A 17,272-nucleotide genomic window follows, 5' to 3' on the forward strand; every position below is an offset into this window, starting at 1 on the left:
ATATGTTCATATAGTTATTATTTTCTTTTGCAGAAATTTGAATTTTCTGATAGTATTAAATCATTCTATGCATGATTAGGACAACAATCTGATACTATGAGGTATGTATATACAAAATATACAAAAAAAGTCTGCAATAATATAGTTTGAATCATGCTATTTTCAAAACATGTTCAAAAGTAATTGCAACAGAGCTTGTCATAAAATTGCAAATTGACATTTTTTTGTAAGAAATCATGTTTCAGCAAAATATTGTAATGTGATTGGAAAGAAAACTAAATGAAAGAAATTTGAAATAAAATATGAGATGATAGCTCTCATCAAAAGATTCTGGAAAAGAAAAATGAAAAAATGGGGTCACCATTCTTGTTTTCTTGCTAAATAACAAAATTGAGAACCATTTATTATAGTATTGTACATTCATTCCTTTTGAAGGAAATTGAATCCACAGTACATGGAAATGTCACTTAATTATTAGTTAACATATTTACTGATACAAAAGTTATTGTTTGGGAACCAAATATCTACGGAAAACACTGATGCCGATGTGATACCAATATACAACCGCAAAATGTTTTGCAGTCGTATAAAAAATTCAAAATGACAAAATATATTCAGATCTTATAATGTGCTCACAGAAAAATTCCTTAGTAAAATCAATAATGAGAGTAATCTTCCCTTATATACTAGAGTTTAAAGATGTTGATTAATGAATTCTTTGGTAAGAAAGGATGTTATCATAACATAAAGCCCCCCAACCTTTCATATTTAGAATCCAGCTTGTTATCAATGTAGGCACTTTATCATCTTATTGTATCGAAACTATTAATTCATACAGCTCAAAAGACAAGTTGTTAGTAACTAAACATAACTAGCACTGCACATGGATACTAATGAGGCTTATTGGTGGAGTAACAGCTCTGCACACAAATACTTATAAGGCTTAGCTGTGGTAGTAACACCACTACACACATATACTGAGGCTAAGCTGTGGTAGTCACACCAATACACACATATACAAATGAGGCTTATTTGTGGTGTTCCTAACCTTTACTTGTGGCTATTTCACCCCTCAATATAGAATAAATGTTCTCACTTCTGCGAAACTTATCAGCTGAAATTAAATCGGACTGTTTCATTTCTGCTGGTATAAATGTGTTTACATTTTTTTTCAGATGTGCATGTTGCATAATATTATTGTCACGTATTACCCAAGGTTATACCACTTACAGTAAATGAAGAATATGATGAAATTTAAAGGAAGTTAATGTGATGGTCTGGAACTTTTGACAGTTTATATGTAGGAGGCTATTTAAAATTACACTGTTTCTGAGTTCTTAGGTTGGACATAAAATGATGATCTTTTCAAAATCGAAAACAACAACAAAATATATTCCCTTGATATGATAGATAGTAAAACAATGTGGACACCAAAGTGTATCCATAAAATTTTATTTTATGTTAATATAGCTATACATAGTGGATTAATTTCATTGGTTTAAAGTTATCTGTTTGTGTGAGAATCTTATAAAAAAAAAATCTTGTCCTCAATTCTCAGACAAAATCAAAATGATGAGATGGGATATGGTGAGGATTTCATCTGGACAACAAAAAAATAGAAAAAAAGTCCCTAGCAAAACTTTTCCAATTTCCCGACAGTTCCACATTCTTCATAACAATTCATTTTTCAATCCTTAATCTGTCATATTAATTACCTTCATTTTATGGTAAATAATTTAATAGTGTCAAATCCATCTAAATTATTCTATTCAACTGCATTGAGTTATGAAAAAAATTGAAAACAAACTTTGATGTGATTAAACAGACACCAACCAATTAAAACTTATGATAACCATGCTTACCTTTTCTCATTCTAACAATAATGATAATGATGATAATGATGATTACAGGTATAACCAGCAGTCCACCAATGATTAATGCAGGCATTAAATCATCTTTTTTGGGTAAAACTTTTTTCTCTGGTAGGATTGGTGTTGTTGTTGTGGGCGTCACCGTTGTTGTTGTAGTTGTTGTTGTTGAGCTGGACGAAGAGCTTGAGGTAGTACCTAAACATAAATAGAGTTTATGATTTATAATTTATATATTATAAGACAGTCTGCATTTTGATTTGGATTAAAAATTCATAAGATGTGGCAAATTTTTTGTTTCAAACAGTCACATTGAAAAATAAAAGTTTTTTTTTTAATTTAGGGAACTTCCATATTGACAGAAATCTGATTAATCATTAATGGCTTTACTCAATATTTTTTGTTTAATAACCAAGAATTATTAAATATTCAGTCAGTGAACTAGTGGTTGTTGTCATCTGTTGTACAGTGCTTTACTTTGAGCAAGTCCTGTGAAATGAATATTTTTTGTATGTTTTATTTTGATTTATAAATATTTATACAATTTATGAGCTTTATGAGCTTTATTTCCTCAAAAGATAGTTATAAGTTGGGTCGTACATACTTGAAGGAACAGCTTTTGTGAACTGTGGATTCATGTCAAACTTCCATAGTTTATTTGGATTCAATTCCACAACATAAACTCTCAAATTAGTGGAATCAACAGCTACATCATGTGGATTCTTTAAACCCTAAAAAAGAAATTAGTTTGTATGAAAGAAGCAGTTCAATTAATAAGTCCAATATATTCCTCTTGAACATCAGGTACATTAGTACTTTTGTGACAAGAACCTGATTTCAATTTTTATGTTCTGATCATTAGCTACTAATCCCTTTGTTGGTTCTAGCAGACCATATCATATACACAAACAGGGTACTTATAAATTTTCTAAAACATGTGCAAGGTTTTTTTTATAAAAATAAGTGAAAAATTACTCCTGACTTATCGAAATAAATGCATAGAAAATCTTACCTGTTGATTGTTGAATGTTTCAAGAGTGTTTCCAGTTTCCATGTCAACAATAATACCCTGAACTGGTGCTCCATTAGGACCTGCAGGACCATTCACAGCAAATAACATGCCACCTTTAAACATTACAATAAAAGTTTACACATAATCAAATTAGCAAAGAATTACAAAGGTCCTATGAGCTAAGTAGATAAGAATTGTAAAACACTAAATTCTTGTTGGATATGTACCGTTTATCAGGTTATCTGCATGTTGATATCATAAAATATCAGCTGCGAGACAAAATATGAAGCTTTTTGTCGAGTGAGCTTAGTGAATGAGATCAAAAAGCCTTCATATAATGTCAAGCAGCTGATATTTTACAATATCAATATGCAGATAATCTGATAATCGATTTATCGGGCTATATTTGCGTGTTTCAGAAGTGCTTTCTTTGTTTCACCAGCACACAAAAGATGACTCGATAAGTTCGGGTCAAAGTTATTAACGTCAGTTCAAACATTATGACATCACTGATATGTCCTGGTCAAAGTTATTAAGCCAGGTCAACGTATTTGACGTCACAAAGACATGATACGGAATAATATTAAGAGCTGAACAGAGTGATATAGACAGTGGGACAACCGATAAATAGAGAATAATACATGGCAAAATCCGTATCATATGTCGTATCATCCCGAGACATCAATATCAGCCCAAGGGCCTTTAGGCCCGAGGGATGATATTGGTCGAGGGTGATACGGCATGTGATACGGATTTTGCCATGTATTATACGCTTTATCATATATTTCAACAGAAGAGTATTATATATTATATGAACTGTTTTCTGATCCATAGATTAGCACTGGGTTACCTTCAGTTCTGCTTTTGTCTTGTTTCAAAGCCTTAAAATAACTGCTTATACAAAGCATCTTGGTTACCTTAACCATTTGCCTGCTGATGTTTAAAAAATATTTTGTTTATTATTGTATTTATTTGAGTGTTTTGTATTTTTTATAGTTGCATTTAGTGTGCCAAAAAATATGCACACTAGATGTTCGTGACGTAACATACAATATGAAAACTTGACGTTCGTGACGTTACATACCAAACAATGACGTCATTAAAAAAAATTGACCTATTTTGAGGAAATTTTTTCTTAAGCAAAAAAAACACAAAAAACTTACTTTATGTAAAAAAAAAAATTAAAAAAAAAACAGGTATGCGATACGGGTTTTACCATGGGATACGGGGTATGCGATACGGGTTTAGCTATGCGATACGGGGTATGCGATACAGGGTAGGTGATACAGACTGGAAAAACAACCTTTATTAGATATACAAAATAGCTGTATTTTGTACTAAATATATGATAAATAGAAATATCTATGATGTTACAAATAAATATTTTTTTATAAAAATCTTGATGATCATTGTTATAATTTGAGCAAAATGACTTTACAGTAAACCATCAACAAACTTCTGTTATAAACAATCAGTGATTTACCATGAAGGGGACAGAACTCCACAGCAAATAATCTGGATCCAAATTCTTTAGGATGATACTGCCTCTGGAAGTTTCCATCCAAGTCAAAGCACTGAATCCTGCCATTTTCTCTGTCTGCTACACATATCCATTGTTTGTCCTCTACCAAGGTCATAGCATGAGGTATGTTGAACTGGCCAGGGAGAGGATAACCATCATCACCTGTAAGTAAATATGCCATCAAACTTACATGTTATTGTGTATTTATTTTACAATTGTTAGTAAGTGAACTATTATATTCTAGAAATAGTATGTGAGGGTTTCATATATAGCATCTTTGAGTTTCAGAGTAAAATTCTATTAGACAAATGATGTCAGTTTGGTGACACTGATTTATTTAGATTTTCTATAATGATTATTTTACTACAGATTATATGTAAGTATGTCACGAGTTTTCATATATTTATCAAATTGAAATCTGATTATTTTTGCATGTTTTCTCCAGTTATATTTAAACCACACTTTAAGAATGCATTTGTTTTCAAAAGTAAAGTTGCAAAAAAAATATCACTTCAACTTTAATTGAATACAATACCTGAAATATTTTTTAAATTTTGTCATTTTTTTGGTGAGTAAAATTTTTCCATTATTTCTTATTTCAATTTGCTTTGAAAAGTCTCATTTTAAGCATGAATCATTCCTTTATATATCTAATGTTACTGTATTAATGTATAACATACCACGTTGACCCATGTTCATTGTACCAAATGTTTTAATTACATTTCCATCTTTATCAAATTTAATAACTCTGGCATTGCAGTACCTATAAAATAATAAAATATTTTCTGTAAATTAGGTTTCTTATTATACTGTCACTCACCTATAACTTTTTAAACAAAAAACATAAATTAATAATGTTTGTAATGCAATATGACATGTAACACCCCTTTTGATTGGACGTAAACTATGAATTCCTTCCTTGATGAGTGGCAAGAATGTTGTCCAATGACAATTGATATATCTGGAATATTTCATAATTTTTAAGTATATATCTTGGGATAAGAATAACATAACCATTTTTGGAAACTTGTAATCATCAATTTTTTATTTGACATTGCAAATATCAGCTTCACTATTGCAAGTAATAACATTTGCAACAGGCGAATCCAAAATTGATAGTGGCAACTTTTCGTTGCAGTGCTGGATAATTGTACATTATGATTTGATGTTTATATATCTATGAGTAACCACAAAAATTTTTAACTGTATCAAAATAATTGAGATATGGTGATAAAAACAATTTTATTGTCTCTTTAAATTCTTAAATAACAACATTTTGTATGTATGATGATTTGTTTTAATTCAAATAACTGACAAAACTCTTATTTATTTACAAGATTTAATTATAAAAGATTTAATTAAAGGCAGTAGCTAATTCACATTTTAATTACTGCTAATTGAATAATAAAATCATGTTTTGAATTGTTCCACTTTATGTCTGTCTGTTTTCTTCATACATCGTTGTCAATATAATGGAATTTAATGCAACTGTCATAGAAGTGAGAAGTTAAGCTAGCTATAAATTCAGGTTTAATTCAATATTTTCTAAATAAGGAAATACCTGTCCTAAGTCAGGAATAGGAAAGTTGTTATCCATTCATTTGATGCTTGAGCTTTTGGATTTTGGCATTTGATTACAGACTTTCCATTTTTAATATCCTAGGAGTTCAGTATTTTTGTTATTTTAATTTTTCTCACTGATCACTGTAATACTAACCCGTCACTGACGAAGAATTCTCCTGTCTTAAGCACCACAACATCAGTGGGTTTACAGAAATGTGTCAGGTCTGATCCTGGTACAAACTTCTCACCCAAGACAAAATCTGGGGTGTCTTTACCAGCTGGTATCCTTAAAACCTGTCAAAAGTGTAAATAAGTTCTATAACTCTGTCAAGAAAAATGTTTGACTCAAAATTTAAGGAGGACAAAAAATTCTTTGTCATGAGCAAAAGTATGTTAATATTTTTTTCTTTTTTTTTCTTTTTTTTCTGAAATTTCTAAATAAAAAAAAATGTAAAACATGATACCAGATTTGATAATTCAAATTAAAATATACAATTCAGCTTAAGAAATTTAAATAAAACATGCATCAAAGGAACAAATACACTTTTTACCATATTTTTTTTAAAGTATGAAAATATGTGCTATTTAATTATTTTGCAAATAAAATAAAGTGAAATGTTTTCTAAATAAACAACATCATTTGTTAAATTTGGTGAGGCAGAATAAAAAAGAACTAAAAATAAAATTGAAAAGAAGTATATTGTCAATTCTAACCTGATGGAGTCCAACATCTGTTACCCATATGTTGTTATTGTCATCTACTTCTATCCCATGAGGCATGAAAAACCTAAACAATTATTTTGGAAAACAATTATTACAAAAAGAAATAAAATTTAAATCATTTGTGTTTGGTAAATGCTGCCTTTCAAATTATAACTTAACAACTTATCTGACTTGGAATGATATCATTTTTCATAAAAATACAATTTTATTTCATAAAATGATTGAAATTGTAAAAATTTTAACCTTCTTCACGATCATAAAACCATTAAAATTTGATGAATTCTGTGAACAGTTCTTTAAAATACAGATTTTCACTATAAGGTTTGACATCTCCTTAAACATTATGATTTTTATAAGTGAAAGTTTAAATGCTATGCTTGTCACTATAACTAATCTTGAATCATGCATTCCTTTCGAACAAACAAATGGAAACAAAAATGTCTTTGAACATTTTTGTTATGTTTCACATTAATTGTATTAATTTGCTTCCAAACTTACATATTTTTCCCCAGCTGTCGTATGATCTGCCCATCTTTGTTATATATCACAATTGTATTAGTAGATATGGGTCTGTCTTGGTTGGTAATTGTATTGTCAAATTTAAATGCACTAAAATTAAAAATACAAGCTTCATTTTATCAACTAAAAAATTAAAGCAAAATTATTATTGTTTTTACTAAACATCAATATGTTTATAGAAAACTATACCTAACTTTGTTGAATGCCTGAATTTTGAAATGGTAATATTTTAAGCAAGCTTTATTTGGTTTTACAAGTACTGTTGATTCGTTCATTTTTGTAGGTCCTCATATGCTTGTCTTTTGTGGTGTTGTTTAATGACACTTTCAGCAACTGTAACTTTTCTGTTATGGTGGCTAGTTTTTATTGGTGGAGGAAGCTGAAGTTACTGGAGAGAACAACAATATTTAGCAGGCAACTGGAAGTCATAGTTAATTCAGTTCTGAGTTGTATACACTTTGCCATGATCCATGTTAAAACTAACAACTTCAGAGTTCACCAAGGACCAGTGGATGCTTATATAAGTGGTCTCTAACTACCAGTGGATGCTTATATAAGTGGTCTCTAACTACCAGTGGATGCTTATATAAGTGGTCTCTAACTACAAGTGGATGCTTATATAAGTGGTCTCTAACTACAAGTGGATGCTTATATTAGTGGTCTCTAACTACAAGTATTTTTACAAAAAGACAATTACTGATCATAATTTCACCTGCTCATATCAAGGATAATCATTGTCCAGTTTATTGATGGATATTACTGTCTTTTCTCCATGTTAACCATGATCAAATGTTCCAATTCTTAAATAACTGCTGATGATTTACTTACTTGTAATCCCAAACTCTCTCCGCCCTATGAAACACATAAACATTGCCCTGTTTATCAGTGATAATTAACTTACTTATAATCCCAAACTCTCTCCGCCCTATGGAACACATAAACATTGCCCTGTTTATCAGTAGTCACTCCAGCTATTTGTCCCATTAATGCAGTACTATCAAATGATACACCTTGGACTTGTGGTAATGGTATGCCAAACTCTGATGACTGACCCAAGTAGTGAGTACCTGTAGAATATAACATTACAATATAATCATGGGTAAAACATATTTCAATATAGTTGGTGTAAAACAGTGCTGTGTGATTCATGTGATTTTACCATAGATTTGTCTAAGAGTTCAATCTGAGCTATGTATTATTCAAGTGACTTTACCCTAAATTTGTCCAAGTTTTATCCAGACAATTCTATTTCACAACATAAAAAGTAATAAAACTTTTAAAATTAAATTACATATTGTTTTAGTAGGTTGATAAATCATTAATTCTGTAAAAGAATCCTTTTACAGATAACAGTAGACATATGGTAAGGTCATTATTGATGGATTTTTAAAATTATTATTTATGGTATCACCTATGAAAGTAAGTCCTTGTTTTTTTCTTCAACAGCATTCATAGAGTACAACATAAAAGTATGAGAATACAGTTAATGTACTATAAACATATATGTAAATAGCAACACAAAGATACATGCAATTGAATTAAAAAAATGTAAGAAGATGAAAATAGGTATAATTCATAAATCAGGGTATATCAAGGGCAATTATTTACTTAAACAACATGAAAGTAGGGATGACTTTGAAACAAATACACCACATTAATCTGATGATAATAAAAAAAAATTGAGTCAAACTTATTCACATACATGAAATTTAATTAAAAATAAAAAACACAAGACTACAAGACAACACTTAACATCTTTGACTTACGATGTTTTGACGATTTTATTAAATTAGGACTACTTGTTGTCTTGTAACCCATACTATCACCGAAAGCATAATGTCGATTATGTGCCCCTTTCTTTCCACTAACTCTATGGGCATCATTGTTAGAGTAACCAGAATTACCAGCAGCTTCTTGTGATTTATATGGTCCTCTATGATTAGAACTTTGTTCATCAAAAGATTTCTGACGATTTCTATTCCTAGAAGACTCTAGCGGCAGATCAATATTATCACTGTTACCCAAGTAGCGATATCTATCCATGTCTGCATCATTATCGTCATTGTAATAATCATACGATTGATGAGGCCGTTTACGATTTCTTAACATTTCAACATTATCATAATAGTCATTATAGTCTGGATGATACTCCCGAGGATAAACATTTTGATTGGTCCTATGATTTTTCCGTCGATCGTAACTGTCTCTATTTTTTAATTGATATAATTTACCATCATTACCTTGTTTGGCTGTTGGTACCGGAGTGGTCGTCGTAGTGGTAGTAGTTGTTGTTGTTGTTGATGGTCCCTCGTGGCCCTCAGGATTACCCATGTGACCATGATGAGAATGAGCCACAGCCTCTAGCTTAGGATTTGGTGGCAGCTCTTCATCAGAACCAATAGGGAGGTTATTGACCAGGTTTGGAATGTTATTTCCTGCACATGTGCGAGATGATAATCTGGTCCCTGCTGGTGTATAGTACATTATGTAAAAGTTACACATTTCATCGTCAGCAGTCGATCTGTAGAATAGATATTGTTAAATTAAGAACAGGCATAAAAGAATTTGCAGTTTCAAAATATCTGAACATACAAGTACTTGCCTCAATGTAGAATGTATTATTTTATCCTTTTTGACTTTTACTATCAAATTGCAAATTAAATACAAAATTAAAAATGTATCCGTGTCTCTATATTTATTTACAATGTGAGGTAGCAATTTTTCAAACATACTTTAAAACTAAATATACTTACCCAATATATGTATTCCTATTTCTTGACATTGAGTTATAAGTACATCTTCCAACCTGAAATACAAATAAAATTCAATTTGACGTCAATGCAATTTAACTTTATAAAGTAAAATTACACATTGTTAATTGATAGGCAATTGTCTAATACCTGTTATCTGAGGTAATGTGGATTCATTATTATTTGTAGAATTCAGATAATGAATCCATGAGGGATAGGTGAACCACTAATCCTCATGTTAAACAAAGTACAGAGTTTCTAAGGCTTAAAAGCAGACTCAGCAAAACCAGAATCAAATAAACATGAAATTACATATTCTCTCAATCCATGAAAGTTGGAACCAATAAAAATAAACCAATCCTAAATATTAGAATATAACTCTTTCTGTAAACCTTATAACATAGTTACCTTTTTAAGGTTTCAATTGTCAAATTTAGTGAACACCCTATTCTGACAGAATATCATTGAAAATTAAGTATAAACTATTACTTTGTAAGAATTTTGGATTAAACATTTTAATCATTACATTATACATGTATCATAAAAAGTCTTTAACATAACAATCATTCAAAACTTTAAATAAGAAAATAACACGAAAGCATTATATAATACTTACCAAATAGTCACCAGGTTTTATAACTACTTTACTTTGAACTGGATAAAATGACTAAAACAGATAATTACAAACAATTAAAAGATGAGTTGTAAACTCACAATCATATTTTGTATTGCTTACTGGCAAGCAAATAAATCTAAATAACTAACATGTATAATACATTTCAAGATGTGCAAATTTACATGGCAGCCGTTTGCATGTCACTGTACCAAGACACATTATTCTTACTATATATGGGTCAACCCTTCTTTGCTGCTACTCCGTAATGCTGCATACTTAGTGGATAAGCAGCAAAAACTTTTTTTGAATTTCAGCCATGTTCTCTTAATAGGAATGTATAAACAAAATCAGCTTCATCATAAAATTTAAATAAACCCATAACCCCACACATCAAGGCACAATGATACTATGAGATCATGGAGAAGGTTTATATCTTGAAAGACACTCAATAATATAAAAGGAAATATATGGGTTACAGACAACGTATCATATGAGGTAAGTTAAATTTACTATCCATCAAATTGTAAGATTTGTCACCAAAAGGAAAATTCATGTCACATTACAAATTCTAGAAGATTCCTCTACAGAACACAAACCTGTGGCCATTGTGGATTTCCTTTACCAATCATGTTATATCCATTGGTTGTTCTGTTTACTTGGTAACCAGAGATCACTCGACCTATAACATTTAACAAATACAATAAATATTTAATGATACTTTTTTTAAACTTTTACTTTTTTGGGGCAAAAAGTTTGACTGATGAATTTTTGTTTATCATAACTATTTTTTTCTTTTTCTGAGATATAATCTTCTTCATTCACAGTTAGAATGGTCCAAAACTTTTGTCAGAAATATCTTTTACTGAAATGACAAGTTTCAACGCATTTAAATTATCTTCACCTTCATGTACACAACTCATAATTTTAATTATTGATCTGTAACACCTTATTGCTATCTAACATTCATTTATTCACTTGACGTTAGAGAATATTTTTTTTTAATTTTCTTCTGGATACTATCTTATGATCATAACAAGCTCGTCCAAGTTTGTTCGGATAGTTGAAGAAAGTTGTTAAAATTTCAAAAACTTTTAACCACAGAGTGAATAATTGTGGAAGCCGCAGACTACAACAACAGTGACAGATTGCAGGATCATTATGTCTCTGTTTTGTGACAAAAGTCACAGGCTCAAAAATAATCAACTGACAAAAGTCACAGGCTCGACAATAATCATCAGACAAAAGAATATACAGAAAAGTCATATAATCTGCATTTATTCTTAGTCCGCCAATAGTAAAAGAGAAATTCTAGTTTTAAAATGAATATTCAAAATTCCTTTATCTATTTTCATTATAAATGTACAAAGCATTTTTTTCACTTAATATCCCATTTCACTGTTTTAAATCAAATGAAGAGTGAGTCCATACCTTGAAATATCTTCCAACATATACAATTACTTACTCAAACTATGTGCATGTGTTCGGTATCCAAATGGGTAAATATTACCAGAGGCTTTAAATTCACAAGAAATGTCTGAATGAACTTCTGAAATAATAAAATAATTAAATTTTATTTCATGAATCTGCCATGAAAATGATTACCTCTGATACTGTAAATGTGGACGTGTCAGGTTTCAATGCATTGTTGAACAGTTAACTGCCCTTTAATGCAATAAGTATGACTGTACTTCCTCAATGTTGCTCATTTCTACAAACAACTCCTGTGGGGGTATTTTATAGCATTTCACCTGATTACTGCCATGCTAACAACAATGCAATCTTTTGTAGTGGTTGAAAGTTGTTGAACTCGCAACCATGAAACACAAAACTTTTGGTTTGTATGCATGCTTTATGATTAATATACTAAGTCAGTTCACTTCTAGCTAGATTGACCATTATGCCAGATTGTTGCAGTAAATAATAATTTTTTTACATTTCTTGCTTTGCATATAAGTGAGGCCGTTAGTTTTATCATTTCAATTGTTATACATTTGTCAATTGGGGCCTTTCATAGCAGTATGGGCTTTGCTAATTTTTGAAGTTTGAACTTTGACCTACAGATGTTAACTTCTACATCATTTGCAGTAGGTCTTTGGTGTAAAGTTGTCCCACTTGCAATCAAACTACAACATTTCCCAGTAAACAAAGGAATAGTAAACACATCACCACAGCACTATAAATCTGACATAACTGACAATAATCAACTTACTTTTCTGTTGAGGTCTAATAATTGTACTATATGATAGCAATAAATAAATCCCTGCTTCAAAAAATTGTCTGAAACACAAAATATCAATTAAGTAAATCATATTTTGAATTCCATGTCAACAAGAACATCAAAATTATGAAAGAAACAATTTTTCCCCTCTGTTAACACTACACTACTTGCTTCCAATAAATAACTAAACAATAGTTGGAAAAGTTGACATCTTTCTTCAATTAAGTTTTAAGTATGTAAAATGACCCTTTCTATTCTTTATGTAAATCTATATGCAACTGCAAACTATGTAGCAAAAACTGTGGCAGGTATAAATTTATCTACAGTCGCAGTCACCTGAAATTCATTGCCGTTATCAGTAAAAATAATCTAAACTATCAATATCGTTCACTAGAGATCTAGTTTTTCACATTTCATCCATAAATCGTCAAAAGGAAAACCACTACTGTCCTACCTTTTAAGTGAACGCACTGTAATAATCCTGACCTTCACATTTTCCAGAACGTTTTCCATTGATATTCTGCCATCTTTGTTTCTATAAGGATCCTTTGTTTACATGTGAAATTCGTCACTTTCAGAGTTTCCTGTAACATTCTTGTCATTGATGTGATAAAGTTTCCCGCCCTTTGTGCAAATTTTCCGAACTTGAACTCCACAGAAACACTTCCGGTAAAAAACATTGGCAGATTCCACCATTCAAAATCATCTTGGAAAATGTGAAAATCAGGATTATCACAGTGCAATCACTTAAGAGGTAGGTCAGTAGTGGGTTTCTTTTTGCGATTTAAGAATGGAAAGTGAAAAACTGTCACGAGTGAACGTGGTTGATAGTTTAGATTATTTTTACCGATTACTGCTACGAATTTCAGCTGATGGCAACTATAATATAATGATGGACTTACTTCTGATTTGTAACATGTAATTTAATCCCTGAACGGTCTGGTCTATCACCTTCTACAAATACAGAAAGTTATATTGTAATATGTGTAACCTAAATCTAATTTTTATTATATGCCTAGAATAGCTCACCATCAAATTCATTTGAGTTATAAGAATATTTCTAATTAATAAAATTGAGAATGGAAATGGGGAATGTGTCAAAGAGACAACACAACAACCCGACCAAATAAAAAAAAAAAAAAAAAAAAAACAACAGCAGAAGGTCACCAATTTCTACAACCAAAATATGCAAAAACATTGTGTCAAATTAACTCTCACTACCACAATTCATTACTTATACATTTTCATATCTACTATTTGTCATATGTATTTATACACAAAATGTATATACCGATACTTATTATATATTAGTTCATACAGATTTTGTCAAAGCAAGTGACCACAGTGGTATAGCACATGCCCAGAGTACTGGAGTTGATCCCCTATCACATAAAACCATCGACTTTAAAATTTGTATTGACTGCTTCTCCACTAAGCATACTGCATTTACATGGTTAGAGCAAAACAAGTTGGCATTGAGTCAGAACAAAGTGTCCAGGTAGGCTGAGTCAATGTTTGTCATATATTCCTGCTGATTGTTACCTTGTGAACTAGCACAGTAAACAATCCTACCTAACATGTCAGTCTTGTATGCACCCATCAATTATCAATCATCAGAGCAAGTGCTGTGTAACTTCAAATGTGTTAAAGACTCCAAGCTTCATTTTTCAAATCAACTTGGCCACAATTATTCTTTAAGGCACACTTATATAAAACATATATTGCTTAACCTTTATAACAATTTTTACATTTTGTTTTGATTGGGTAGCTGTCTCGTTTATCTTGGTTCTCCTTTTATTCATAATGCAACATATTAAGAGGATATTCTTATAGATTTAACTCAGCGCCATTCGTTTAAGCATAAATGTATAAATCTGGGGAAGACACATTCAAAACATTCTTACCACCTTTAGAGGCAAACTTAATATTTCAATTACATTTTCACTGTACTTGACACACACCCAAAGTCGAGATTTCCAAAGGCTCCATGTATATTTTAATGGAACAGCTCGATCGACTTATTTTATACTAAAATTGATAAAAAATATTTTTTTAAATGACATTTTGAAACCTTTACCAATATCAGCAGTGCAATTTGTTATCATAATACCATTCATGTATAAAGTAGACTTTAAAAGGTACAAAATATAAAAGTTTTCTATGAAAAACAGATTATAAGGTTTTGTTAACCAAATGATAATCTATAATGATAAAATTGACTTACTTAAAAGAGGCTTAGCATAATGTATTTGCACCACTATATAGGCAATATTAGAACTTCCTGAGACATGGAATCCAACATCTGAAATATTCAAAAAATATAATTTTAATACATTGTAGTTTGTCTTAGTCACGATTTGAATACTACAGCTAAATTAATTAATATTAATACATATCAAAAGCAAAATCTTTGTCACAAAGCCTAACCTTGCAGCTTTAAACAAATTTTAGCAACAAAATTAATAAAAAATTCTTTGTTTATTTTTAAAATGTAAATGATCCATAGTTTGAAAATAACTTAAAGTTTCAGACCTTTAACAGGAACCTATTAGAAATTGCTTTGAGGAAAGAGCTTCTTATAATTCTGGATTTATAGGAAAGATATTTTGGATCATGAGCTACCTTTTTCAACAGCCTTTTAGTGCTATACATGAATTATTCATGTTATCCGTCTATGTACAGATGTTTTATGTTCGGGAATTTCTCACCACATTGAAGACCTGTTGGTGACCTTTTACTGTTGTTTTTTCTATGGTCAGGTTCTCTTTGACACATTCTCCATTTCCTTTCTCAGTTTTATTGATACCCCATATCACATCATCTTTTTTCAACGAAAACTTAACTTTAAACCTTGACATGTAAATAATGGTTGCCTCTGTATTAAATCTAAATATTATAAGCTCTTCATTAAAACAATACATGTAACTCTTAAATACTTATTAACAAAAAAAAGCTAACCTTTAGGCAAAGTAAGTGGTGGGGCATTCTTTGCCCAGGCAAATAAAATTTGTTCTGTGGACTTGCAAATCTGGCCACAATGCCTGTATTATAAATGGTACAAAACATAATTATAAATGTACACAAACAATATTTTGGTAATTCATTGTTTTTTAAATGTAATACAGTGTTTAGTATCAACTATACATACTTATATAACGTAAACTATCATGAGAATCCAATGAAGAAAAGAGTCATGAGTCATGACCATATATAAATTAAATGATAATATAATGTGTCTTAGTTATTCTTGTGACAAAGTAATGTGTCTTCCTATCTCATAATAATATTATATACCTCCTTCACATTTCATAATGCCATGTGTCTCCTTCTAATTTCATGATAATTCTATGTGAAATCCCGAGCTAAAAAACACCTGATCTCTGAGTCCCAATAAAGGTCCTATCCCACCTCATGAAAGCATTAAATTATTATGTGAATTCTTTTACATGATTTGTCAAGAAGTTTATAGTGCTATTTGGGATATGTGGTGTTTATCTGATGTCTTACCATGGGACAGGCATTCAATAGCTTTACAGAGAGATGAATATTGAAAGACAACATTTCTTATCCTACTGGTACCACATACAGAACTACAAAACCTGCTGAATTGATTTGTTGTATAAATGGTTCTTGCACGGGGGGGTCTCTTCCTATATAAAGGTATATACATATGTGCCGCTGGAATGGGTCCCTTTTTTGATCCGTCAAATATATCAATGGGGTGTAATTTTACCGAGGAAATATATCAATAGGTAGTAATTGACCGATTGTGATACTATTTGAGCTGATAAATATATGAATGGGTTATGATTTCGCTGTGAAATATATGTATAGGTAGGGATTTCACAATTATTCAATATATATGAATGGGGGGTGTTTTTAAAATCTCAGCTGCACACCTGTACCCAAAATCCCATGTTGAGACCCCCCCGTGGGTTCTTGTCCTGAAGATTCATCAAATGTTTGCCACAGGAGATAATCATTAATATAAACAATGTTACAATTATCAACCAGTCAACTGTATAATATACTAAAATGTTGTACAAATTATAAATCTGGTATCTTTCATGTATCTTTTCATGCGTTTTAATTGTCTTTTAAAAGCTTATATATTATAAAGACAAACTTTACCATGTAGGATCAGTTTTAGCTGGCTCTGCACATCCAAATAATAAAATATGATGAGCTTGACCAATATCTTGTATTGCTTCAAATTGGACTAAAATTAAATAAAATAAATTTAGTTTTAAAACATTACATATACATTGTAGTTTATACAATAATGAATTTATGCTAAACTTAAGCTTTACTAAGCAATATCCTCTAATTCTTTTGTTCTTGTACTTTTGTATGGATATGTGTAATCTAGAAACATATTAAGTATTTTCATTAGGGCTAATTTCTTAATGCTTGTAGAGTAAGACTTTGGTTGGATTGCTTGCTTTGTTTGTAAAACAGTTAACTAAAGCATTGTAATAAAG

The 17,272-nt window shown here is 30.6% G+C and overlaps 1 protein-coding gene across 4 annotated transcripts in view; it reads right to left on the minus strand.

The window, feature by feature from the left end:
- The window catches only part of LOC134714605 (peptidyl-glycine alpha-amidating monooxygenase-like), a 33,096-nt gene that overhangs the window by 4,152 nt on the left and 11,672 nt on the right, over window positions 1-17,272 (minus strand). For 2 of the 4 annotated variants that reach the window (XM_063575988.1, XM_063575987.1), the window contains exons 4-23: window positions 16,923-17,010; window positions 15,750-15,832; window positions 15,016-15,093; window positions 13,694-13,745; window positions 12,783-12,850; window positions 12,036-12,119; window positions 11,170-11,252; window positions 10,574-10,624; window positions 9,961-10,013; window positions 9,448-9,728; window positions 8,109-8,274; window positions 7,187-7,297; window positions 6,680-6,752; window positions 6,120-6,259; window positions 5,083-5,165; window positions 4,364-4,564; window positions 2,881-2,993; window positions 2,473-2,599; window positions 1,863-2,066; window positions 1,049-1,114 (exon numbers count right to left, since the gene is read on the minus strand). In XM_063575988.1, the coding sequence (XP_063432058.1) occupies window positions 1,049-1,114; window positions 1,863-2,066; window positions 2,473-2,599; window positions 2,881-2,993; window positions 4,364-4,564; window positions 5,083-5,165; window positions 6,120-6,259; window positions 6,680-6,752; window positions 7,187-7,297; window positions 8,109-8,274; window positions 9,448-9,728; window positions 9,961-10,013; window positions 10,574-10,624; window positions 11,170-11,252; window positions 12,036-12,119; window positions 12,783-12,850; window positions 13,694-13,745; window positions 15,016-15,093; window positions 15,750-15,832; window positions 16,923-17,010 (2,205 nt within the window). The remainder of the gene's footprint in view (window positions 1-1,048; window positions 1,115-1,862; window positions 2,067-2,472; window positions 2,600-2,880; window positions 2,994-4,363; window positions 4,565-5,082; window positions 5,166-6,119; window positions 6,260-6,679; window positions 6,753-7,186; window positions 7,298-8,108; window positions 8,275-9,447; window positions 9,729-9,960; window positions 10,014-10,573; window positions 10,625-11,169; window positions 11,253-12,035; window positions 12,120-12,782; window positions 12,851-13,693; window positions 13,746-15,015; window positions 15,094-15,749; window positions 15,833-16,922; window positions 17,011-17,272) is intronic. The other 2 variants (XM_063575989.1, XM_063575990.1) reach the window with 1 other exon arrangement.

Source organism: Mytilus trossulus, chromosome 4 (genome assembly GCF_036588685.1).
Source record: "Mytilus trossulus isolate FHL-02 chromosome 4, PNRI_Mtr1.1.1.hap1, whole genome shotgun sequence".
In the NCBI taxonomy this organism is placed as follows: domain Eukaryota; kingdom Metazoa; phylum Mollusca; class Bivalvia; order Mytilida; family Mytilidae; genus Mytilus; species Mytilus trossulus.